This window comes from Herpailurus yagouaroundi, unplaced genomic scaffold, assembly GCF_014898765.1.
Source record: "Herpailurus yagouaroundi ecotype Mexico unplaced genomic scaffold, PumYag 199, whole genome shotgun sequence".
Classification (NCBI taxonomy): Eukaryota; Metazoa; Chordata; class Mammalia; order Carnivora; family Felidae; genus Herpailurus; species Herpailurus yagouaroundi.
In genome coordinates this window covers 4,275,653-4,302,743 of record NW_024412430.1, presented here as the reverse complement: position 1 = coordinate 4,302,743, position 27,091 = coordinate 4,275,653, and the positions used below count along the sequence as shown (strand labels likewise).

General features: G+C 36.2%; 1 protein-coding gene across 1 annotated transcript in view; it reads left to right on the top strand.

The window, feature by feature from the left end:
• Positions 1–27,091, top strand: part of VPS13A (vacuolar protein sorting 13 homolog A) — a 265,687-nt gene that overhangs the window by 59,042 nt on the left and 179,554 nt on the right. The window contains exons 18-23 of the mRNA XM_040449254.1: positions 2,132–2,321; positions 2,407–2,521; positions 6,325–6,461; positions 8,610–8,742; positions 11,524–11,641; positions 24,701–24,839. Of these exons, the coding sequence (XP_040305188.1) occupies positions 2,132–2,321; positions 2,407–2,521; positions 6,325–6,461; positions 8,610–8,742; positions 11,524–11,641; positions 24,701–24,839 (832 nt within the window). The remainder of the gene's footprint in view (positions 1–2,131; positions 2,322–2,406; positions 2,522–6,324; positions 6,462–8,609; positions 8,743–11,523; positions 11,642–24,700; positions 24,840–27,091) is intronic.

The window sequence follows — 27,091 nt, the reverse complement described above, 5'->3', positions numbered from 1 at the left end:
ATTTATTCTGCTTTTCTCTGAGCTTTCTGGATCCACGGTTTAATGTTTGACATTAATTTGTAGAAATCATCATTCTTTTTAAAATATGTATTCTTGGGCGCCTGGGTGGCGCAGTCGGTTGGGCGTCCGACTTCAGCCAGGTCACGATCTCGCGGTCCGTGAGTTCGAGCCCCGCGTCGGGCTCTGGGCTGATGGCTCAGAGCCTGGAGCCTGTTTCCGATTCTGTGTCTCCCTCTCTCTCTGCCCCTCCCCCGTTCGTGCTCTGTCTCTCTCTGTCCCAAAAATAAATAAAAAACGTTGAAAAAAAATTAAAAAAAAAATAAAATATGTATTCTGTACCTTTTTCTTTTCCTTCTGGTATTCTTGTGCATATGGTACATCTTTTGTTGTCGCATAGTGCTTGGTTACTGTTTTAGTCTTTATTCTCTGATATCTGTGTTTTTATGGTTCTGATGCATTCTCTAGTTCAGGGATTAATTTCATCAGCTGTTTCTAGTCTCCTGGTAAGCCCATTTAAAGACATTCTTGTTACAGTGTTACTGATCTTTCATATTTATTTTAGGTACTTTCTCAGGCTTTCCATCTCTCTGCTTATATTGCTCATCTCTTCTTGCATGCTGTCTGCTTTATTCATTAGACCCCTTAACATAATTGTTTTAATTTTTATTAAAAAATTTTTTTTTAATATTTATTTACTATTGAGAGACAGAGACAGTCCGTGAGCAGGGAAGGGGCAGAAAGAGAGGGAGACACAGACCTGAAGCAGGCTCCAGGCTCTGAGCTGTCCGCACAGAGCCTGACATGGGGCTCGAACTCACAGACTGAGAGATCATGACCTGAACCGGAATCGGATTAACCAACTGAGCCACCCAGCTGCCCCTATTTGTTTTTATTTTAGAGAGAGAGTTTGCGTACGTGCATGCGAACTGGGTAGAGGGGCAGAGAGGGAGATAGAATCCCAAGCAGCCTTCACACCCAGTAGGCTCTCAGCACCATGAGATCATGGTGGTGAGGTCACGTCCTGAGCTGAAATCAAGAGTTGGATCCTCAACTGACTGAGCCACTCAGGTGCTTCTTAATTGTTGTTTTTGAATAGTTCTAGAATTCCTGCCTATCTGGTTCTGATGCTTGTACTGTCACTTCAAATTGTGTTTTTTGCTTTTTAGTAGTAGTATTTTTTCTTGATAGACATGATGTACGGGGTGAAAAATACAGTAAATAGATACATATAAACACTAATATATACACATATATATTTATGTATATTTCTCAGTACCTCCCTTCTTACTGCCTTAGGTGGGATAGGATAGCTAGAGTTGGCTGGAATTGGGTATTTCCCTTGTTGCATATGGAATAGTAGACCTGACTGGAGTTGGGTATTTCCCTTCGCTGGGTCATTTGGCTCTGATAATACCTCATCAGGTTAGGCTCTGGGGAACTAGTTGCTTGATAGGGCATGCCTTTTTGAGAACACAGTGCTCTGGATTTCTTTTCTGCTTCTGTTCCCTGAAGCACAAGGGGATTTTTCTCCAGTATTTATGTAGGAACCTGGTCTAATTCCTGGACTTGTATCTTAAAATATTTTGGGCCCTCTCCTGTGACTGAGTCCCCCTGGAGTTTTTAACCTCAGAATTGTCCACACTGAATCTCCAGCAGTTCAGGAGAATGAAACAGTTCAGGTTTTCCAACCTTGGCCCTGGTGTACAGGGTAGTTTTCTTTCATGAGTCTGTGTTCTGTGTTCTGTGACTCCCCGTATTCACCTGTCTCTCCAGTCTGGGGGACAGTGATTTGCGTTGTGTCATCCCTTCTCTTACATATCCGAGAAGACTTTGGTCAGCCTTTTACTTGTTAGTATTGAGTGATGACTTCCAAACTCCTTTTATGGGGAACTTTAAACCCCTAACCCTTAAAATAGCCTTTTTTATGTTGAAATCAACATGTGAGAAGAGTTGTTTGTGAATTAATTTATGTCATTTCAGATCGAATAGTTGTGTATTTTCTATGATATGAATGGAATGGGGTAGCAGGAAATCCTAACTGAAATTGTTTTCATTAATTTTAATTTTCAGTTTCTGAAATACCTTAAAACTGCACTGACAGCTAATTTTTGTCCTATCTTTATTCATGTAGATTTGAAACCAAAATTGATTCATTTCATGTCACTGGCTTACCAGATAATTCAACAAAACCTCACCTCCTTTCTTCCTTGGATGATGCTACGTCACTCTTCCAAATTATATTCGAGATAAATCCGTTAGATGAAACTGCTGCTCAAAGGTGTATCATAGAAGCTGAACCTTTAGAAATGATATATGATGCGGTAAGCATTTTTAAATACCTAAGTTTTAATGCATTTCAGTTTACTTTGAGTTTGTGCCTAATGTTAATGATACTTACTTTAACAGAGAACGGTGAATAGTATAGTGGAATTTTTCAGACCTCCAAAAGAGGTAAATCTAGCACAGCTCACTTCAGCAACTTTGATTAAACTTGAAGAATTTCGTGACAAGACAGCAACAGGTAAGTGCCAGTATTAATGTTGTTATATTCAGCAGCAGCATATTGTATACTAAACTTTTAGTCATGTTTAACTTACTTTAGTAAACTGTACTTTAAATTTATGCTTCTGGATTAGAACAGTTTTGTTTAAACTAATTAGTACTTTTATATTTAAAATCAAATACAACGATCATTTCTTACACTCATGTCAAACTTACTACCACACTCAAGTTAATTGCAAATTTTGTTAGGATTTTTGCAATTCTGTTCATGAGGGAGTAAACCTGTCTTTTTCCTTTCAGATAAGGAATTCCAGATATTAATATATTGGCCTCAGAAAATAAGAATTCTTGTTTTATTCTTGCGGAGAGTTTTTGTAAGATTGGGTGTTACTTCCTCCTTCAATATTTGGCCTAATTGAACAGTAAAACCATATAGGCTTGGAGGTTTCATTGTGGAAGATTTTAAGCTACAGATTCCATTTTTAAAATATATTAAAAAAATACATTTTTAGGGACACCTGGGTGGCTCAGTTGGTTAAGCATCTGACTGTGTATTTCACCTCAGGTCAGGATCTCATGGTTTGTGAGTTCGAGCCCTGCATCGGATTCTGTGCTTACAGCTCAGAGCCTGGAGCCTGCTTTGGATTCTGTGTCTCCCTCTGACCCTGCCCCTACCCCATTCATGCTCTGTCTGTCTCAAAAACAAATAAACGTTAAAAAAAGTTTTTTTTTTTTTTTTAACTTAGAAAAGAGAAAGTTTAGTTAATATAGAATGCCTGTTTTATGAAACTTATTAGCTTCCAATGATGAGTGCTTCCCTTTTTACTTGCCCTGCATTAATTTGTGTGTTTAAAGTTTTCTCACAGTCCACATTCACTTGAGCAGTTAATAAAAGATATTAAATTTTTCTTCTTTCTAAAGTAATCTGGGCAGAGCGCCTGGGTGGCTTAGTAGTCAGTTAAGCATCTAACTTGATTTTTGACTCCGGTCATGATCTCAAGTTTGTGAGTTCGAGCCCTGCATCAGGCTCTGCACTAGCATTGCGGAGCCTCCTTGGGATTCTCTCTCTCCCTCTCTCCTTCTCTCTGCCCTTACCCTTGCTTGCATGCACTCTCTCTGTCTCTCTCTCAAAAAATCAAACATTAAAAAAATAATCTGGCATTTTTTCATTTCAGTCTTCTAAGACCTCTGATGTTGTCAGTGATTTCTAGGAAAGTGTTAATATTGATTAATGTCAGCAGCTGGGATGTGACTTTACCAAGTGTTCCCTTAAGTCAAAGTCTTACCGGTTAAGAGTTTTAAGTTGTCTTACTATATCGTGCTTTTCCAGGTTCAATGTAATCTTTGAAGAGCCAGATGGATTAAAAAAAACCACAGGAACAGAGCTCTTTGGTTTTTCAATCACATATTTTCTTTACATAATTCAAAGAAGGCTGGTTTTGTTTTTGCTTCCATAATGTTACTTCTGTTCTGACTATAACTAAAAACTACCTTTGAAACACTGAACTCCTCCTCTCTCTCCCCGCCCTCCAAATATACCAGGCATTTAATCTTTCTGACATTTCTATAGATTCTTAAAAGTTTTATATTTGTTTTTGGTAGTATCTTTCCTGTTGTCAGTGTCTCCTCAAAATCTGAGATTATTGCATAGACTGCTTTTTAGCTATTTTTGACATTTTAATTCTTGGGTGAAATTCTCACTTGAGTGGTTTCCAATTTTAATGTCAAAGTGTTAGCTTTAGAACCCCATTTTTGTTAAGTCTGGATTATATCTCTTATTGAAATCAGAATTCATTTAGTTCTGCCTGTCACAAAATATAACATGAAATTGTCATTTTTCTCCTACCCTTTCCTTTGTATTCACTTTATCTTTGTTGGTAGAAATGAGATGTGCTAATATTCTCCTGTTTTTTCTTTCTCCTAAGAGAAAATATTTTAGCCAAGTAAAGTAAAAAATTCACTTCATGTTTTGATGAGACCTTCAAGAGCTGTCTAACTAGTTTAAGCATCATATCGTTAGGCTCCATTACCTCTCAGTTTTATGATTGCATTTTGATACATTATTCACTTGTTTTTCACAGAGAGCTGGGCATTATGTTTTTCATAATAGTGCCTTCTCTGGTTTTTACTCATTTTCCCCATGATTTTCTCCATCTGAGTATGTTTTATATTAGATTGCAGGTAATTAATTACCTTAATTCTAGAAGCTATAGGGTTTGCATTTACCCATCTACTGTTAAAATCTCACATGCCATTTATAGTTCAAATTCTGTGTATTAGTATAATACATACTCAGTAGAATTCATAAGCATAAGGTCAGACCTGTTTTCTGATTGATTCTTCCTAATCGTAGAAACCATTACTTGTTACATATGAATGCATTGTGTTGGAGACTTACCATATTCCTTCAGATTTGTAGACATTTTTTTCCTAAGATTTGTTTTCCTAAGCTTTTTTTACTTAGGAAAGAATTACCAAAATAGTAAATATCCACTGTATAAACTTAAGATGTTATAGAAATATTTTAGGAAGTGGAGGTTTTTAGTATATTACCATCGAAAGGTAACAGACTTTACAATTTGAAGTCTATTCTTCTAATTCTGTTTCCTTCTGTACACAAATAGTATTATTATGTAGAATAAATGCTAATCGTATGGAAAAGTGGGGTGCTACTATGTTCTTGAATTTAAAAAAATTCAGTAAGTTACTTTTAATATTTTTCCAGAAAGTTAAAATTTACTAATTTGGGAAGAGAGTTACCTGTTAAGAGCTTTATATATTTTGGTTCTTCATTCATTCCCCCCTTCCATTTTTTTTTTTTAATTTTTTTTTTCAACGTTTATTTATTTTTGGGACAGAGAGAGACAGAGCATAAACGGGCAAGGGGCAGAGAGAGAGGGAGACACAGAATCAGAAACAGGCTCCAGGCTCCAAGCCATCAGCCCAGAGCCCGACGTGGGGCTCGAACTCACGGACCGCGAGATCGTGACCTGGCTGAAGTCGGACGCTTAACCGACTGCGCCACCCAGGCGCCCCCCCTTCCATTTTTGATTTTTTTTTCTATATTAGCCTCTATTATTATCTTCTTCCTATATAACCTTATTTGTTTCTTGTATTCTTCATTTTTTCTTAGGAGTGAAGGTTTTCAGATCTTTTCCTTTTTTGTCAAGTAGGGGGATCAGCTTACAGAACACACACATGTATGTAGTTAGTTACCCTTGTCAAATGTGGTTGTTCTGACAAATATGGTCATTTAGTAAAACCTTTCTTTTGACATGTAAGGCTTGCAGGGAGTATCTAGGGACTTGGATTTGTAGAATCAGGCATATATGAAACAGATTATATTGGATGAGGAAGTCTTAGAAATGGAAATGAGGGTAGAGAAATGCTTAACAGGAGATGGAGTATCTTGAATGCTAGATTGTCCCTTCTGGCTGCTTCTTGAGACTCTCATACCTGCCTCCGCAAACAAACCTCAGTAAAACCACATTGTCTGTGTTTGAATACAGATCACTTGGGGGGAAAAATTAACAACTGTGCTTTGAGTCAGTTCTGTACTTCAGTTCCAAGCTTATTAAATGTTTCATAGAACATAATTTTAAAAAGCTATATGTACCCGGTTTTACTCAAATGGAGTTTGTGGGTCAAATACATTTATTTGAGGAATCAGTCCAATTTTGTACTCACTTATATTTAATCAGGAGTGAGTATACACACACATTGACTAACAAATATTTTTATTTTATATTAAAAATATTTTGCTCAAAGTATTTTTAAAATTAATTCTAATTTCACATTATTTTCTGTTCAAATTTTTTGCAGGTCTACTATATATTATTGAAACACAGAAAGTTCTTGATCTCAAAATTGATTTGAAGGCTTCATACGTTATTATCCCACAGGATGGAATTTTTAGCCCCACATCAAATCTGCTTATTTTGGATCTTGGTCATCTAAAGGTATATAGTAATACTTGTTTTATATTATGACATTTAAGGTGTTTCCCTGTGTAAAATGTATTTTGTTTTAAAACAGTTTGATTTGCTATATTGATTATTAGGTAGCTTCTAGGATTTGAAAATTCTTCCTTTCTAGTAAATAATGTGAAGATTTATTTAATTAGGTAGTTTCCCTACATTTCTAAAAGCAGAATTATCATTTGAAATCTGCAGGTGAGGAGTAAACCTAAAAATTATATTTATAGGGGCGTCTACGTGGCTTAGTCGGTTAAGTGTCCAACTTCAGCTCAGGTCATGATCTCACAGTTGGTGAATTTGAGCCCCACGTTGGGCTCTGTGCCAACAGATCAGAGCCTGGAGCTGCTTTGGATTCTGTGTCTCCCTCTCTCTCTGCCTCTCCCCTGCTCACACTCTGTCTCTCTCTGTCTCTCTCTCAAAAATAAATAATAAAACATTTAAAAAAAATTATATTTACAGAATTTGAGAGTAGTGCTTTCCTTTTCAATTTAAATTTGCTACTTGACTGAAATATATCAGATGGGAGGGAGTTCTGGAAATAATCAAATACATCTTTATCCTTCTGAAACTTTTTGCATGTATAACTTTAGATATTGATGTTTTAATAGTTCTGTTAAATCTTAATTTGAGAGATGTTCTTCTTGCATTTACCTAAGTCATTTCCCTTTCCATCCAACTATGTACATTTTTTCCCCGCAGTTTTGAATAGAGAATATTTTGTGTGTGTGTTTCTAGATCTGCATGGTTCTCTATGGTACCCATTGGCCACATGTGATTGTTTATGATGAGTAAAATTAAGTAACATAAAAATTAGTTCTTTGGGGCGCCTGGGTGGCGCAGTCGGTTAAGCGTCCGACTTCAGCCAGGTCACGATCTCGCGGTCCGTGAGTTCGAGCCCCGCATCAGGCTCTGGGCTGATGGCTCGGAGCCTGGAGCCTGTATCCGATTCTGTGTCTCCTCTCTCTGCCCCTCCCCCGTTCATGCTCTGTCTCTCTCTGTCCCAAAAATAAATAAACGTTGAAAAAAAAATTAAAAAAAAAAATTAGTTCTTTAATCATATGAGTCACATTCAAGAATTAAAATAGTCACAAGTGACTTGTGTCTATTATGTCAATACAGAGATAATAATGCCATCCTTGTAGAAAGTTCTCTTAGACCACATTACTCTAGATCATTAAATGTAGATTAAATAGCTGTAACACTTTAAACACTCACGAGGGATGGATGATATTGGCATGCTTTCTGGCTACCCAACAAATATATGCCTTTCCTCGGTATTGTCCTTTATTGTATGTTTTTACTCTTGAGTTATTAATTATGTACATGTTTACTGGATTTATATTTATAATAAGCTTTATACACTTAATTATTTATAGTTCACTTTAGTTATGGAATTGTTTCAAGGGTAGTGTGGTATAGTAGAACGAGCAACATCAAGAGTAAGGTGTCTAGTTTTGTGATCTTAGGCAATTTCCTTAACCTACCTTTCAGAGATAATCAGTTTTGATAGTCTGTGGCACATGAGCTATATAAAATAGAGGTGAAAATGTTAAGGTAAGTACACACACACACACACACACATATGAATGTATAAGATCTTTATATATGGCAGTAGAGTGATCTTCAGAAGGTTAAGTGAAAAACGTATTGTGTATAATACGTTAAGAAGAGGGTGGTACAAAAAAACTTTGTTGGGGTCGTATAAATGGCCAAGTTGGGACTACAGTTCAGTTATTCTAATACCTAATTCTGGATTCTTCTTATAAAAGTGTCTAAATATCTGTCATTATGCCATAGAAACATTTTGTAGGCTACACATGTCTCAATTTGTTTTTAATAAAAAGGCTTCTTGTCAGATCTTAAAAAATTTTAAATGTTTTATTCTCTAGGATTGGCTCGGTTTTCCTCTGTTAATATATGCAATTGAGAAATATAACTTAATGTGTAAAAATTTACTTTGTACCTGGTCTTTTTGTTAGACATGTCATAGATACAGACATTTCTATTAGCCTTTTATGTCAACTTATGAATCTTTTATTAAATTTTTATGTTATAGTCTTAAAGATAAAAAATTTATATTTTCATTTCGAAGTATTTTGCATCATCTAAACTATTAAAATTAACTTCAAGGTGACAAGTAAAAGTCGTTTGGAGTTACCAGATATGAAACAAGGTGGGGCCAGACTTGAAGAGATAATGCATAGAGCTTATGATTCCTTTGATGTTCAGCTTACAAGCATACAGCTGCTTTACAGCACAGTTGGTAAGTATATAATGCATTATTTAGTGATTCATTTGGCTGCAATGATTAACTAGGTTTTTAGACAGTTTCTCTGAAGACCTTCATCCCAAATACATTAGAACATTTATATTTTCGAATTAGAAGTAATAGTAGTTGCGCCTGGGTGGCTCAGTCGGTTGCGTGTCCCACTCTTGATTTCCGTTCGGGTCAAGATCTCATGGTTTGTGAGTTCAAGCCCTGCATCCGACTCTGTACTGATAGCACAGAGCCTGCTTGGAATACTCTCTCTTTCCTCTCTCTCTGCCCCTCCCCTGCTTGCTCTCTCTCTGGCTCTCAAAATAAATAAACATCTTAAAAAAGGTTAAAAAGGTAATAGGGGGCACCTGGGTGGCTCAGTCAGTTGGGAAGCTGACTTCAGCTCAGGTCATGATCTCACACCTCATGAGTTTGAGCCCCGTGTCAGGCTCTGTGCTCACAGCTCAGAGCCTGGAGCCTGCTTCAGATTCTGTGTTTCCCTGTTTCTCTGCCCCTCACCTGCTCACATTCTGTCTCTCTCTTTCAAACATAAACATTAAAAAAACATTTTTTTTAAAGTAATAGTAGATATTGCCTAGGACCAGTATCTCAGGTATCTGGTTTTTATCCCTCAAGAGACATTATTAAAGTCTGGAGACGTTTTGGTGGTCACTGCTGATGAGTAGGTGCACTACTAGCATCTAGTGAGAGGAGGTCAGGGATGCTACTACTAAACATCGTACAGTGTAGAGGAAAGGCCCCCCCACTTATTTGGCCCAGATGTCAGTAGTGCTGAGATGGAGAAATCCTTTGGACCAGGTTGGAAAACCTTGGCACATATTTAAAGTATTTATTTTATACAGAATAATCACAAGAGGCTGCTCAAGGCCAGAGGCAACCGATCTAGGGCCTCTGACCACCCAGCCCTTAAACAGCCAGATAGAGACTGAGGAGGGTCTTAGGGGGACTGAGGAGGGTATCCTAGGCATACCTTTACTCCGTTCACTCTGATGTACTAATCAGGAGTCTCTGATCCAGATCTAGTTTTAACATAAAGGCAACAGCCAGAAATTCACTTGTAAAGAACCACTAAAGTAGATAGAGATCCAAGACTAATTTGAGCCCTCTTTCTACAGGGTCATACTGTTGATGATTCCACGGAGTGTTAGGTGTTAGTAAACATTTAGATAATTCAACAGAATTGGATTGGTGGCTGTTCTAGAGATCTGTATATGTGTGTATATGGTCAAATTTTAATTATCTGAGCTAACTAATAAAAAAGGAAGCAATGAGAACCCAAAATAGTAGTTATTAGAAGTATTGATTTATATAGTATTGGTACATTTTAATTTTTTTTTTTAACTAAAACTGCTTTGAGATAATAAACTTTCTGTTTTTGTCAGATTCCAGTTGGTGTAGAAGAAACCCAGAAGTGTAGTGGGTGGCAAATATAAATTGTTAATAGAAAACCCATAAATTTTTCTCAGGGAATAAATTACAGTATTTTGGTATGTTTGCTACATTTTTGTCATTTTTAAAGTCCATGCACCGTACTTAATATTGACATGCTTTTTGAAAAAAAAATTTAAAGTATTCCATTGTTATCTGAAAATTACTGGAATTCCTTGGAATTGTTCTTGATAAGCACAAACTCTTAATCTTTTTTGAGCAAGATATTTTTGACATTGGGGCTACTTTAGGTGATTATCATAAACTTTCATGATAAATACTGAATCACATGCTTCTGAATATTTTCTGTGAATTGAGAAGTAAAGAAAATATTTATCTCAATACTGTTGGAATTTAAAAAATTGTAAGAGTTCATTTTACCACCTTTCTTTACATCTAATCATTCATTGGCTTGTTTTTCCTTGACTGGGAACTTTATTGGACCTAAGGAATGATTAGGTTCAAATGAGGTAACGTAAATGAGGATGCATTGTCACATACATTTCATGTTAGGAGATGTGGATGTAAATTTCAGATTTTATCACACACTAGCCTTTGACCATAAGTAAGTTAATAAATTCCTGTGAATCTGTTTTTTAAAATGGGATGATTAAATATCATTGTGAGAATTAAGTGAAAATTAAAACATTGCCTAGAATAGCTGTTAACAAATCTTGAATAACTGGTAGCTTTTATTGACAGAAAAGAGCTGTGCTTTTCTCTGCCTTTTTCATTATTGCCTTAGAGCCATGTTGTTTTTTGGGTAAAGTAGTCTGGTTGGTGTAGCAACTGTAAATGGATGCACAGATTTGATTAAACTATATTGTTGGGTTTTTTTGTATTTTGTTTTTAATTTTAGAGCACGCAAGCTGGGAAGAGGGGCAGAGGGAAGGAGGGAGGGAGGGGGAGGAGAGAGGGAGAAAAGGGGGGGAGGGAAGGGAATATGAATCGCAAGCAGACTCCAAGCACGGAACCTGATGCAGGGCTCGATCCTATGACCCTAGGATCATGACCTGACCAAAAATCAAGAGTCACAGAGTCAACCAACTGAGCCATCTAGGTGCCCCTAAACTATATTGTTGGTTTTTAGTAAGTATTTTATGCAATTCATATTGAAACAGAGTCTTTGAAGCAGTAGAAGGAAAATGATGAAAGGGAAAAGAATTTACCTGTTGATTATATGTACTGGGGAAGGTGGCTTTAAGATTGTCTGGATATAGGAAGAATTTCCCATATCATGCAGTGTATGACTACAAAGTATTCATAGTAATTTTAGGTTTAATGTGTTTTTCAAATTATACATGTGCTAAGTAAACATGTACTGTTTTCCACAATTAGGTGATAATTGGAAAGAAGCTCGAAAACTTAATGTATCTACACAACATATTTTGATACCTATGCACTTCAATGTGGAACTTGCTAAGGCCATGGTTTTTATGGATATAAGGATGCCCAAGTATGTATTGTCTGTTTTATGTGATTGTAGATTTTCTTAGAAATTCCTTAGCTAAGGAGATACCATATTTCATTGTTGTTGGGTTTTTTTGGTGGTAAAATGTACATAACCTAAATTTTACCTTTTCTAAGTGTATAATTCAGTGGCATTAAGTACATTCACATTGTTGGGTGACCACCATCACCATCCATCTCCAGAACTTTGTCATTTTCCCACACTGCAATTCAGTACTTGTCAAACAATAATGCCCCACTCCGCCATACCCCAGCCCATGGCAATCACCATTATATGTTACGTTTCGATAAATTGGCTACTCTGGGTAACTTATATAAATGGAATCATGCAGTATTTGCCCTTTTGTGTCTGAGTTATTGCACATAGCATAGCGTCTTCAAGGTTGATCCATGTTGTAGCATATGTCAGAATTTCATTTAAGGCTGAAAAATTGTTGTGCATGTATACATATCACATTTATTGGTTCGTCTGTCAATGGACATTTGGGTCATTGTAATGAAGTTTGGCTCTGGTAACAATACTGTTACATTCACAATGCTGTGAAGATTGATAGAGAACTATTTAAGTCCTTGCTGTAATTTTTTTTTGTGTATATATCCACAAGTAGAATTGCTGGATCATATGATAATTCTGTTTTTAATTTTTTGAGGAACTGGCCTATGTTTTCCATAGGAGCTATACCATTTTATCTTTCCACCAGCAGTACACAAGGATTCCAATTTCCCCACGTCTTCAGCACTTTTCTTATTTTAAAAATTATCCTCTGTAGTAGGTATGAAGTAGTATCTAATTATAGTTTTGAGTTGCATTTCTCTAATCATTACTGATTAGGTAATTTTCAGGTATTTCTTGGCAGTTTATACATTTCATTGGAGAAATGTTTATTCAAGTCCTTTGCCCATCTATAATTGGGATTTGTTTTGTTTTGTTTTTTAAATGCATTCTGTATACTAACTCCTTACTGGAAAGATGATTTGCAAATATTTTCTTTCGTTTTGTGGATTGGCTTGCCTTACGTATCACTCTTTTAAGAGTGTCCTTTGCTCAAAAGTTGTAAATATAAAGTCCAATTTTTTCTAAATTTAAATCCAAGTTAACGTATAATGTAATAATGATTTCAGGAATAGAATTCAGTGGTTTATCACTTACATATAACACCCAGTGCTAATCCTAACAAGTGTCCTCCTTAATGCCCCTCACCCTTTTATCACTTTCCCCCCACTCAACACCCTACCAGCAACTTTCAGTTTATTTTTTGTATTTAAAGTCTTATGATTTATCTCCCTTGCTGTTTTTATATTATTTTTGCATCCCTTCCCCTGTGTTCATCTGTTTTGTATCTTAAATTCCACATATGAGTGAAATCATTTATTTGTCTTTCTCTTGATGGACTTATTTTGCTTAGCATAATACACTCTAGTTCCATCCATGTTGTTGCAAATGGTAAGATTTCATTCTTTTTGATTGCCAAGTAATACTCCATTGTGTATGTATACCACATCTTTATCCATTCATCAGTCAATGGACATTTGGGCTCTTTCCATACTTTGGCTGTTGTCGAAAGCACTGCTATAAACGTTGGGGTGCGTGTGCCCCTTTGAATTAGTACTCCTGTATCCTTTGGGTAAATACCTACTAGGGCAGTTGCTGGGTCATAGGGTAATTCTGTTTTTTTAAAAACTTTGTGAGAAACCTCCATACCATTTTCCAGAGTGGCTGTGCCAGTTTGCATTCCCACCAGCAGTGCGAAGAGGTTCCTCTTTCTCCGCATCCTCTCCAGCATCTGTTGTTTCCTGAGTTGTTAATTTCACCCATTCAGGTGTGGGTGGGATCTCATTGTGGTTTTGATTTGTATTTCCCTGATGATGAGTGATGTTGAGCATTTTTTCATGTGTTGGTTAACCATCTGGATGTCTTCTTTGGAAAAGTGTCTATTGATGTCTTTTACCCATTTCTTCACTGGATTACTTGTTTTTTGGGTGTCGAGTTTGTAAGTTCTTAATAGGTCTTAGATACTAATCCCTTATCTGATGTGTCATTTGCAAATATCTTCTCCCATTTGGTTCATTGCCTTTTAGTTTTGCTGATTGTTTCTTTCGTCCTGCAGAAACCTTTTATCTTGATGAGGTCCCAATAGTTCATTTTTGCTTTTGTTTCCCTTGCCTCTGGAGACATGGCAAGTAAGAAGTTGCTTTGGCTGAGGTTAAAAGGTTGTTGCCTGTTTTCTCCTCTAGGATTTTGAGGGCTTCCTGTCTTACATTTAGGTCTTTCATGCATTTTGAGTTTATTTTTGTGTATGGTGTAAGAAAGTGGTCCAGGTTCATTCTTCTCTGTGTCACTGTTCGCTTTTCCCAACACCATTTGCTGATGAGACTATCTTTTTTCTATTGGATATTCTTTCCTGCTTTGTCAAAGATTAGTTGGCCATATGTCTTTGGGTGCATTGCTGGGTTCTCTCTTCTTTTCCAATGATCTGTGTGTCTGTTCTTGTGTCAGTACCGTACTGTCTCGATGACTACTGCTTTGTAATATAGCTTGAAGTCCGGAATTAATGATGCCTCCAGCTTTGGTTTTCTTTTTCAGGATTGCTTTGGTTATTCAGGGTCTTTTCTGGTTCCATATAAGTCTTAGGGTTTTTTTTTTTTTTTAAGTTCTGTGAAGAATGCTGGTGTTACCTTGATAGGGATTGCATTGAATATGTAGATTGCTTCGGGTAGTACCGACTCGATAAGGTCCCATTTATCTGTTGCCTGTGCTTTTGGTGTTATGTCCAAGAAATTAGTGTGAAATTCAACATCGTGAAACTTCTGTATATTTTCTATAAATATTTTATACTTGAAGCTTTCATGTGTAGGTCTTTGATGCACTTAGAGTTTTTTGGCTATGGTATAAGGTATAGACCCAGCTTCTTTCTTTTGCATATCTTATTTGCCCAGTACCATTTATTGAAAAGACTGATCTTTTTCCATTGAATAGTCTTTGTTGAAAAACATTTGAGGGGCGCCTGGGTGGCGCAGTCGGTTAAGCGCCCGACTTCAGCCAGGTCACGATCTCGCGGTCCGTGAGTTCGAGCCCCGCGTCGGGCTCTGGGCTGATGGCTCAGAGCCTGGAGCCTGTTTCCGATTCTGTGTCTCCCTCTCTCTCTGCCCCTCCCCCGTTCATGCTCTGTCTCTCTCTGTCCCAAAAATAAATAAAAAACGTTGAAAATAAATTAAAAAAAAAAAAAGAAAAACATTTGAGGGGTGCCTGAGTGGCTCAGTCAGTTAGGCCTCTGACTTTGGCTCAGGTCATGATCTTAACAGTTTGTGAGTTTGAGCTCCACGTCAGGCTCTTTGCTGACAGCTCAGAGCCTGAAGCCTGCTTCGGATTCTGTGTCTCCCTGTCTCTTTGTGCCTTCCCTGCTCGTGCATGCTCGTGCACTCTCTCTCTCTCTCTCAAAACTAAATACACGTTAAAAAAATTAAAAAAGAAAAATAACCATTTGATGATATATATGAGGATTTATTTCTGGGCTTTCCATTCTATTTCCTTTGTATTTCTGTCATTATGCCAGAGCCACACTGTTGTGATTACTGTTAGCTTTGTGGTAAGTTTTGAAATCAGGAGTATGAATCATCCAGCTTTGTTCATTTTCTAGATTATTTTGGCTATTTAGGCTTCTTTGAGATTCCATATGAATTATAGGGTAGATTTTCTGTTGTTATAAAAGATGTCATTTTGAGTTTGATATGGATTGCATTGAATGTGTAACTGCTTTGAGTAATGACATCTTAAGATATTAAATCTTCCAGTCCATGAACATGAGATGTCTTTCCATTTCTTTGTGTCTTCTATAATTTCTTTCAGCAGCATTTTGGTAGTTGTCAGTGTTTGTCTTTTTCTTCCTTGGTTGTTTATTCTTTTTTGATGGTGTTCTAAATGGAATTTTCTTAATATCTTTTTTGGATTATATTTATTGTTACTCTATAGCAATTGATTTTTCTGAGTTGATTTTAATATTCCGCAACTTTGCTGAATTCATTTATTTCTAACTTTGTGCATGCATGTAACTATTAGGGTTTTCTACATGTTCGTTTTTATAATTTTTTTTTAATGTTTATTTTTGACAGAGACAGAGCATGAGTGGGGGAGGGGCAGAGAGAGAGGGAGACACAGAATCCGAAGCAGGCTCTGAGCTGTCAGCGCAGAGCCTGACACAGGGCTTGAACTCACAGACTGCAAGATCATGACCTGAGCCGAAGTTGGATGCTCAACTGACTGAGCCACCCCGACGCCCCTACATGTTCATTTTTGAACAAAGGCAGTTTTACTCTTTGTTTTCAATTTGGGTGCTTTTTATTTCTTTGTCTTGACTAATTACTCTGGCTAGAATTTCCAGTACTGTGTTGAGAAGAAGTGATTTAAGTGGACATCCTTTATCCTGAGCAAAGAGGAAAAGCTTTTGGTCTTTTACCACTGAGTATGTTAGCTAGGAGTTTTTTCATATACGACCTTTATTATATTGAAGTAGTTTTTTCTCTTTTTCTTCTATTCCTTATTTGTTTGATGTTTGTATCATGGAAGTGTGTGGAATTTTTTCAAACACTTTTTTTATTTTTTCCTTTATTAATGTGGTGTATTACAATGATACATTTTCGTATGTTGAACCATCCACGCATCCTAGAAATAAAACCTGAGTCATGCTGTATAATCCTCTTAATGTACTGTTGAGTTTTGTTTACTAGAATTTTGTTGAGGATTTTTGCATCAGTGGTCATAAGGGATATTGGTCTATAGTTTTACTGTGTCTTTGTCTAGATTTGGTATCAGAAAAAGGCTGGCCTAAAATGAGCTTGGAAGTGTTCCTTTCTCTTTAATTTTTGGAAGAGTTTGAGAAAAATTTGTATTAATTCTTTTAAGTGTTTGCTAGAATTCACTAGTGAAATCTTCTGATCGTGGACATTTCATTATTGGGAGAGTTTTGATTACTGATTGATTCAATCTCCATACTAGTTATAGATCTCTTTAGGTTTTGTATTTCTTCACAATTTTGGGTTTTGGGGTTTCTGATTTCTTATATTTATTATTTACATGGGATATTTTTTCTGTTCTTTCACTTTTAAACTAGTGGTGCTCTTGGATCTAAGCTGAGTCTCTGGCGGACAGTTGGATCCCATTTTTAAAATCCATTCTTTAAATTTAGATCTTGGATTGAGAAGCTTAAACCATGTACATTTAAAGTAAATATTGATGGGGAAGGACTTTGTCATTTTGAGATTTGCTTCCCATATATTCTACAACTTTTTTGTTGCTTATTTCCTTTCTTACTGACTTCATTTTCATTTAGTTGACTTTTTTATTGTGATATGGTTTGATTCCCTTCTGTTTTCCATGTGTGCATATTGTATAGATATTTTATTATTTGTTATTATGGAGATTACATATAGCATCACAAGGTTATAACAATCCATTTAAAATTGATACCAACTTAACTTCGATTGTATACAAAAACTCTACTTGTTCACTGCTCTACCCCTCCCATTTTATGTTACTGATGTCGCATATTACGTCTTTATATATTGTGTACTTATTAATGTAGATTTATAATTTTTTTTTTAATTTTTTTTCAACGTTTTTATTTATTTTTGGGACAGAGAGAGACAGAGCATGAACGGGGGAGGGGCAGAGAGAGAGGGAGACACAGAATCGGAAACAGGCTCCAGGCTCTGAGCCATCAGCCCAGAGCCTGACGCGGGGCTCGAACTCATGGACCGCGAGATCGTGACCTGGCTGAAGTCGGACGCTTAACTGACTGCGCCACCCAGGCGCCCCGATTTATAATTATTTTTATGCATTTGTCTTAAATCCCATAGAAAATAAAGAGTGGAGTTGTAATCAGATTTTAAGTGATACTTGATTTTACATTTATCATATAAATACCTTGATCTTTAATGAGATCTTTATATTTTACTGTTAGCTGAAACTTTGGACCCAGGATCCTAAGTAGAGAAGTCTGTTGAACTCGACTGGACTGGTTAGCTGATTTAGTCCTCAATAGTTTTAGACTGTAACCAGTCCTTTCACCTGTCTTTCCGCCAGTACTTTTTCCTCTTCCTTGCAAACCTCAGGCGGATAATCTATTTTATAATTTAACTAAAGACACATCTAATGCCTACCAAACAGTCCCAGGGGAATTGTTACAAGGGAGGCAACAAGAGAATGCTCTTAAAGTAGTGCCCAGGCTTTGTGTCTGAAAGGAAGTATAGGGGGAAAGAGGTAAGTAGTGATAGCCTGGCTTTTTCCTACTGCTGTGGACGTGACTGCTATTACTTACCTGCTCCTGTCGTGTGAAAGAGAGACCCATACTCTTCTTTGTTGCTTTTTAAAATAAGACTCTGTCTACTAGCAAACATTGTGTAGCATACTGAATCTTGTTCTCTTTGACTTCTGCTAGGAAATCAAACTACAGTCTGAGAGTCTTAAGGCAGAGGGATGTCAATAATTGGCTTAAGAAAGACAGAAGGAACAAAAGCCATTCTATACATTGTGGATTTTTCTAATCCAACACTAGGTGTAGTCTGATATTAGATACAAGGCTTAGGTTCTCTAGTTGTTCCCCAGATGCCCCACAGCCTATTTATTGTTTAATATTTCTTGTAAAGTTTGTCAGTATGTGGTAAAAAACAAAGATGTATGTGAATTTCTGTTGTAAACATGAGTTTGAATTGATTCCTTTTTAGTTTAGTTGAAATATTTTTTTTTAAAGTATGGTTGAATCTAGAAATTTAGGGAGTACCAGGAAAAAGAAGTTGATATTATGCTGAGGAACTTGCGTTGGGTTGCTCTATCAGTATATGATCAGGAAGAATTAATGTCCTGTAATGCAGGGAATATGTAGAGCATAGAAGCAATCGAAATAACCGATTAAAACCTATATCTGGGGCACCTGAGTAGCTCAGTCGGTTAAGTTTTAGACTCAGTTTTGGTTCAGGTCACGATCTCAGGGTTCATGAGATCGAGCCCCATGTGGGGCTCCATGCTCAGTGCTGGATCCTGCTTGGGATTCTCTCTCCCCCTCTCTCTCTCTGCCCCTCCTCCCACTCATGCGGGCATATGCGTTGTCTCTCCTAAAAATAAATAAACTTAAAGAAAAAAAGATAGATAAAGGAAATGCAAGATCATGAGAGATCAGTCGCATGTAACAGTTGCAAATTGTTTCTGTAAAGGCACAGATTAGTAAATATTTTAGGCTTGAATTCCATATTGTTAGTCATAACTATTCACCTCTGCTGTTTTAGGGTGAACACCGCCGTAAACCATACGTACTGAACGGGCACGGGTGTGTTCCAGTCAGTAATACTTAATTTATCAAAATAAGCAGCAGGCTGAGTTAACCCTTGGCCATCTTTTACCAGTTTCCAGTACAGCGCATTGTAGTCAAACATGACCAGTACAACGGAAAAGATACTGGGAAGGTCATTTGAACGAGTATTCTAATGATACTAAAATTGCTATAGGTTAGGATCAGAGAAGGACAGCTACAATAATAAGAGGCAGAAACTAAATGATTTAGAAAGAACAAATCTGAGAAGCATTTGATTTTAATTTAGTAAGCTGGAGCAGTCTGAAGTGAATATGATAAAACCCTGGAACTGTAAAAGTATTAGGCAGCATCCTTTGAAATTTGATCTTAAAACATTTAAGGCAAATAAAAAGGAAGTCCTCTACTATTTAGTACATAGTATTTTGGTGCCCCCATTTTCAGCTTGTACACCTGGTATATATAAAGAAATTGAAAAGTTGAGTTATAATAATGAGACAGAATTATAATGGTTACCTAAGTTAAACTAGGATATATGGAACTAATTACAAATATTTCAGCTATTACAAAGTAAAAGAAAGCTTCTAATTTTCTCAGGAAATGCAGATATGTTTTTAAACTGATAACCTTAGCAGCCATGCGTATGAATTGAAAAAGTTAAGTTTTAGAAAAGATAGAGGGATAAAAATGGTGAATAAAAACTTATTCTCGTTTTGATAAGTCTCATTTTATTTTTAAAATTTTTTTTAAATGTTTATTTTTGAGAGAGAGACCGAGCATGAGCGGGGGAGGGGCAGAGAGAGAGGGAGACACAGAATCCAAAGCAGGCTCCAGGCTCCGAGGTGTCAGCACAGAGTCCGACGCGGGGCTCGAGCTCATGAACTGTGAGATCATGAGCCAAAGTCGGACACTCAGCCGATTGAGCCACCCAGGCACCCCTGATACGTCTCATTTTAAACTATTATTATTTTAGAGACTTTATTTAGAACGGTTTTAGAGTCATGGAAAAAATTGTTGCCATTGACACACAAGGTTACATTAGTTTCAGGTGTACAGCATAGCGATTTGACAACTCTAAACGTGCTGTGCTCACCAGAAGTATAGCTACTTTCTGTCACCGTACAAGAGTATTACAATACCATTTGACTATATTCCTTGTGCTGTACCTTTTATCCCCATGACTTAGTCATTCCAGAACCGGAAGCCTATACATCCCGCTCCCCTTCACCCATTTTGCCCATCCCTAACCCTCTCCCCCTGGCAACCATCACTTTATTCTCTGTATTTGTGTGTCTGTTTTTTTGTTTTTTAGATTCTACGCGTAACTGAAATTGTATGGTATTTATCTTTGACTTATTTCACTTAGTGTTATGCCCTTAGTCCTCCCATGTTGCAAATGGCAAGATCTCGTTCTTTTTTTTTATGGTGTAGTAATACTCCATTGTATATGTATCTTCTTTATCCATTTATCTATTGATGGACCTTTCGGATGCTTCTATCGGCTATTATAAATAATACCACAATAAACATAAACACAAAAACATTAATGTATTTTTTTCAAATTAGTGTTTTCATTCTCTTTGGGTAAATAACCACCAGTAGAACTACTGTGTTTCTGTTTTTAATTTTTTTTTTTTAATTTTTTTTTTTTTTTAATTTTTTTTTCAACGTTTATTTTATTTTTGGGACAGAGAGAGACAGAGCATGAACGGGGGAGGGGCAGAGAGAGAGGGAGACACAGAATCGGAAACAGGCTCCAGGCTCCGAGCCACCAGCCCAGAGCCTGACGCGGGGCTCGAACTCACGGACCGCGAGATCGTGACCTGGCTGAAGTCGGACGCTTAACCGACTGCGCCACCCAGGCGCCCCTGTTTTTAATTTTTTGAGGAAACTTCATACTGTTTTCCATAATGGCTGTCTAAATTTACATTCCTGCCAACGTTGCATGCAAATTTCTTTTTCTCCAGATCCTCAGCATCACTTGTTATTTGTCTTTTTTATGCTGGTTGTTCTGGCAGGTGTCAGGTGATATTGTGGTTTTGATTTGCATTTTCCCTCATGATTAGTGATGAGCATATCTTTATATGTCTGTTGGCCATCTGTATGTCTTCACTGGAAAAATATTCGGGTCCTGTGCCCATTTTTTAAATCAGATTTTTTGGGTTTTTTGGTTTTAAGTTGTAGAAATTCTTTATATCTTTTGGATATTAACCTTTTATTGGATATATTATTTGTAAATATCTTCTCCTGTTGAGTAGGTTGTCTTTCCATTTTGTTGATGGTTTCCTTTGCTGTGCAGAAGCTTTTTATTTTGATGTAGTCCCAGTAGTTTAGTTATGCTTTTATTTCACTTGCTTGAGGAGAAATGTCTAGAAAAATGTTGCTAAGGCTGATGTCCAAGAGATTATGGTCTATTTTGTCTTTTAGGATTTTAAGTTTTTAGGTTTCAAGGAGTTGAAACTTACATCCCCACAGAAACCTGCACACAGATGTTTGTAGCAACTTTATTCATAATTTTACATAAAGTTTATACACTTAAATTTTATATTTCAATTTTACAGCCCAAACTTATAAGCAACCAAGATGTCACTTAGTAGGTTAGAGATAAACTGTGCCATATGAGACCCTGAAATATTGTTCAGTGCTAAAAGGAAATAAGCTATCAAGTTGTGAAAAGACATGGAGGAACCTTAAATGCGTATTACAAAGTGAAAGATGCCAATCTGAAAGGGCTACATAATGTGTAGTTTTAACTAGATGGCATTGTGGAAAAGGCAAAAATAGGGGCACGGTGAAAAGAAAAGCGCTTGCTGGGACTTGAAGCTGACAGGGGAGGGATGAATAGTCGAAGGACAAAGGATTTTAGGGCAGTGAAAATACTCTAGATGATATACTCTAAATGATAGGATTGATACATGTCATTATGTATTTGACCAAACCCACAGAATGTACAGCACCAAGAGTGAACAGTAATGTAATGGACTTTGGTGACTCTGATTTGTCAGTGTAGTTTCATTAGTTTCAACAAACATACACCATTCTGGTTGGGAATGTTTTTAATGAAGGAGGCAAGGCATGGGTACATGTAAGAGGTATATAAAACATCTCGGTATCTCCTATCAGTTTTTCTGTGACCCTTATTTGCAAATCACATGATACTACACACAAAACCCTAAAGATTCCACCAAAAAAATTACTAGAGTAAATGAATTCAGTAAATTTGTAGGTATAAAATGAATACATAGGAATCTGTTGCCTTTTGACATGCTAATAATAAAGTGCAGAAAGAAAAATTAAAACAATCTCATTCACAGTTGCACCAAAAAGAATAAAATATGTAAGAATAAACATAACCAAAGAAGTGAAAGACCTGTACTCTGAGAACTATAATCATTGATGAAAGAAAATGAGGATACCAAGACGTAGAAAGAATTCCATGCTCATGGTTTGGAAGAATTGCTATCATTAAATGTCTATACAACAAAACAAATTACAGATTTAGAGCAATCCCTAACAAAATATCAATGGCATTTTTCACTGAACTAGAACAAATAATCATAAAATTTGTAAGGAACCACAAAAGACCCTGAATAGCCAAAGCAGTCTGAAAAAGAAGAATAAAGCTGGAGGTAATCATAGTCTCAGGTTTCAAGATATACTTCAAAGCTATAATCAAAACACTATGGTACTGGCACAGAAGTAGACACATAGATCAAGGGAACAGAATAGGGTGCCCAGGAATAAACCCATACTTATATGGTCAATTAGTCCATAACAAAGGAAGCAAGAATATAAAATGAGGAAAGGACAGTCACTTCAAAAAATATGCTGAGGAAACTGAACACCTACATGCAAAAGAATGAAATTGAACCACTTTCTTATACCATACCCAACAATAAGCTCCAAGTGAGTTAGACTCAATTATGAGACCTAAAACCGTAAAAATCCTAAAAGAAAAAGTAGACAGTAATCTCTTGGACATCAGCCTTAGCACATTTTTCTAGTTATCTCTGTTATATTTTTTGAAGAGTATATCTTTGCTTCATTAATATTGCCTTTACTTCTTTGTCAAAGATCAGTGGACTTTATTTATAGAAGTCTACTTCTAGGCTCTGTATTCTCTTCCAGTGATCTGTTTGTCTTTTCTTTTGCTAATATCAGTGTCTTACTGTACCTTTATAGTAAATCTTGAAGTCTGGGAGTGTCAGTCCTCCATCCTTGTTCTTCTCCTTCAGTATTATGTTTACTATTCTGGATCCTTTACCTCTCCTTAGAGTCATTTTGTCAATATTTATTAAATAGTTTGCTGGGATATTGATGTTAATTGCATTGAATCCATAGATCAGTTTGGGAAGAACTAACATCTTGACAATACTGAGAAAAAAAAATTCTTTAATGTTTGTTTTTGAGATAGAGATAGAGCATGAGCAGGGGAGGGAGCGAGGGAGAGAGAGAGAGAGCGAGAGAGAGAGAGGGACAGACAGACAGAATCCAAAACGGGCTCCAGGCTCTGAGGTGTTAGCATAGAGCCTTATGTGTGGGGCCCAAACCCATGATGGGTGAGATCATGACTTGAGCTGAAGTCGGATGCTTGACTGACTGAACCACTCAGGTGCCCTGAGTTTTAATATCCATAAGTAAACTGGAATATCTTTTTATTTCTTCATTTTTTTTCTGATTTCACTCATCAAAGTTTTACAATTTCCCCAATATAGATCTTGTATATATTTTGTTAGATTTATACCCAAGTATTACTTTTTTGGGTGCTAATATAAACGATCCTGTTTTTAATTTTTAAATTCCACTTGTCCATTGTTGGTATGTAGGAAAGCAATTGATTGCTGCCTACCAACCTTGTATTTTGCAACCATGTTATAAGGGCTTATTAGTTCTGTAGGAGTCTTTTTAGATTTTCTGTATAGATGATCATGTCATCTGTGAACACAATCTGTATACTTTTTATTTTGTTGTCTTACTGCATGGTAAAGACTTCTAGTACAGTATTGAAAGGAGTGATCAGAGAGACATCTTTGCTTTGTACCTAATCTTAGTGGGGAAAACTTGGAGTTTCTTACCATTAAATATGATGATAGCTGTAGATTTTTTTGAAGATCTTTTTTATCAAGTTGAGGAAGCTCTCCTTTCATCTAGTTCACTGAAAGTTTTTTATCATGGATAGGTGTTGGATTTTGTCATATGCATCTACTTACTATGATCATGCAACTTTTCTTCAGTCACGTCTGACTTTTAAACATGATTTTAGGTACATAATCTCTTTTAGTAGTTACTTGAACTTGGTAAGCATTAGTTTCCTGATAGGAACTTTGTGCATATGGGAACTTACAAGTAGCAGAGAGCAAAAATAGGTTGTCTACCATATAGGTGGTGAGTATGTATGATAATGTATTTCAGTGCTTTCCTTAGTGTCTGTAATGTAATAAATAATAATTAGTAATTGTGAACTGACCTTGGCAAATAGTAGAGGGATAATAAACGTAATAACATTAGAAAATAAGCGGCTGCAAAATATTGAAGTTAGTTTACCTAGTGAGACTGGTCAATGAGGCAAAACAAATTTGGGTGGAGGTTAGGGAATAATATGTCATTATGGACTGTGGGTAATTTTTAGAGCTTAAAATTGCATTTTATTACTTTTGCATATTTCAAGGGGAACATTTGTCTTTTTAGTGCACTTAAATCAAAATGAAGTTTGCCTTATAATGATTACTGTTTTTTTGAAACAGATTCAAGATATTTGGAAAGTTACCACTGATTTCTTTACGAATCTCAGATAAAAAACTGCAAGGGATTTTGGAATTGATTGAAAGCATTCCGAAACCCACACCTGCAACTGAAACATACGCCCCTGTCAAACCATTTCAGGTAATGTTTTTGCAAAATTGATAAAAGTACAAATTAAAATAACTCAACAAAAAGTATTTGTAAGAGTCACAGAATTTTTTGGGTAAAACAATTTAATTCATTTTGAATAGACCTTTAAGAATTATATCTTAAGGGGCGCCTGGGTGACTCATTCGGTTAAGCGTCCGACTTTGGCGCAGGTCATGAACTCACAGTTCATGAGTTCGAGCCCTGCGTTGGGCTCTCTGCTGACAGCTCAGAGCCTGGAGCCTGCTTCACATTCTGTGTCTCCCCCTCTCTCTGCCCCTTCCCTGCTCATGCTGTGTCTCTCTCTGTCTCAAAAATAAACAAACATTAAAAATTAAAAAAAATTATATCTTAAAAGAGAAAATGATGAAAGAGTAAAAGGTGCATGTAGTAAAGAGAGTTACATGGTAAGTCTGCCTCTCTTCCCTTTTTCAGCTTGCAGTCCCTCTCCTTGGTGGTAACATTGTTAACCACTATGTCTGTATTTGTCCAGAAGTGTTTATGGCATGTACTGTGGAATGCTTATGTATAAATATCTGTGTATATATATACGTATGTGTGTGTGTGTATGTATATGTATATATACGTATATATATGTTTGTATATAGATACACACTCTCAGGTTCTTAAAATTTACATAAATTGGATTATTATACTTAGCATTCTGAATTTGTATTCTTTTCACCATTATATATTATGTACCCTCGAGATATTTTCACGTTAGCACATACAGATCTACCTTTTTCTTTTTTATAGCCATATAGTATTGAATTGTGTGAACGTACCATTCTTTGCCTAACATGATCCCCTTTTCATGGGTATTCACATGAGTGCTCACAGTTAAAATACACTGTTTTCAACTTCCTTGTACATATATTTTGTGTATTTTTATCCATTGGATAAATTCCTACAAGTGGCATTGCTCAGTGAATTTTACATTTTCATGAACTTTGCCGAATTTTAAATTGAGTACTAATTTATAGTCCCACCAGCAGTAAATGTGTTTCTCTGTTCTCATTTGTCTTAAGTATTAACAATTTAAAATTTATTCAATTAAATGAAAAAACGTTATATTTTGATTTTGATTTGCATTTACAAGTAACCATAGGACTTATGTTCATAAGTTTATTGGGTGTTTGACTTTCTGTTTTTGGAAACTGGTGTTCATGTCTTTTGTGTTGTGGTTTTCCACTTAAGGAAATTGTTGCTGTTTGTCTTTTATGAACATTTGTTTCCTTGTTTATTATCTGATTCATTTATTTTTGGCATGCCAAAGCTTTTACTTTCAACTATTCAGTTATTAGGTTTTCTTTTATGATTTGTATGTTTTATATTATGTACCTACCTCTTATGAAGAAAACTTCAAGATGAAGATGTGTTCATGTTTTTCTCTTTTAAAAATTATTTCCACATTTAACTTTTTCCTTTTGAAATAATTTCAAACTTAGAGAAAAGTTGTAAAAATGGTACAGGGAACTTAACTTCATCAAACCATGTAAGGGTAATTTGCTGACATGTTGTCCCATACCCTAAAAACTGTAGTGCTTTGTAGTATTTTTTTTCATAATCTCTTGCTGAGCTTTTTGTTAACAATCTGTTAAAGAGCAGAGTTTTTACATTTTGATGAAATCCACTTCATCAGTATATACTTTTATGGAATATAAGAAACATGAATAAAAGAATACTGATGAAGCGCTTTTTATGTCTGTAAAATTTTTGCCTAATACAAGATCAAGAAGATTTTTCTTGTGTTATAGTCCAGAAGTTTTATAGTTTTAGCTTCTTATATATTGTTTTCATTTTTTAGAGAGTGAGCATAAGCAGAAGAGGGGCAGAGGGTGGGAGAGAGAGAGAGTCCCAAGCAGGCTCCATGCTGAGCATGGAGCCCAGTGTGGGGCTCAGTCCCATTACTGTGGGATCATGACCTTAGCTGAGATCAAGAGTTGGACGCTTAACTGACTGATCCACCCAGGCGCCCATGTTTTTTTCTTCTTAAACGTTTCTAAGTTTTAGAGAAAGTACTTAGATAAATGTTAGGTTCATTCTTCATTATCTTTAATATCTGGGAGGACTCCTCCGTCTCCCATATCTTGGGCTTAATCTGTATATCAAGATGGTATCAAACATAGGATCTATACTAGATATTCTCTTTAAAATCAAATGCATATATAAAAATAGGCAGAGAATAACTATGTAATATGTCTTATACTGCGTTTCTGTTATGTGTCAGGCCACACGCTTGGCTA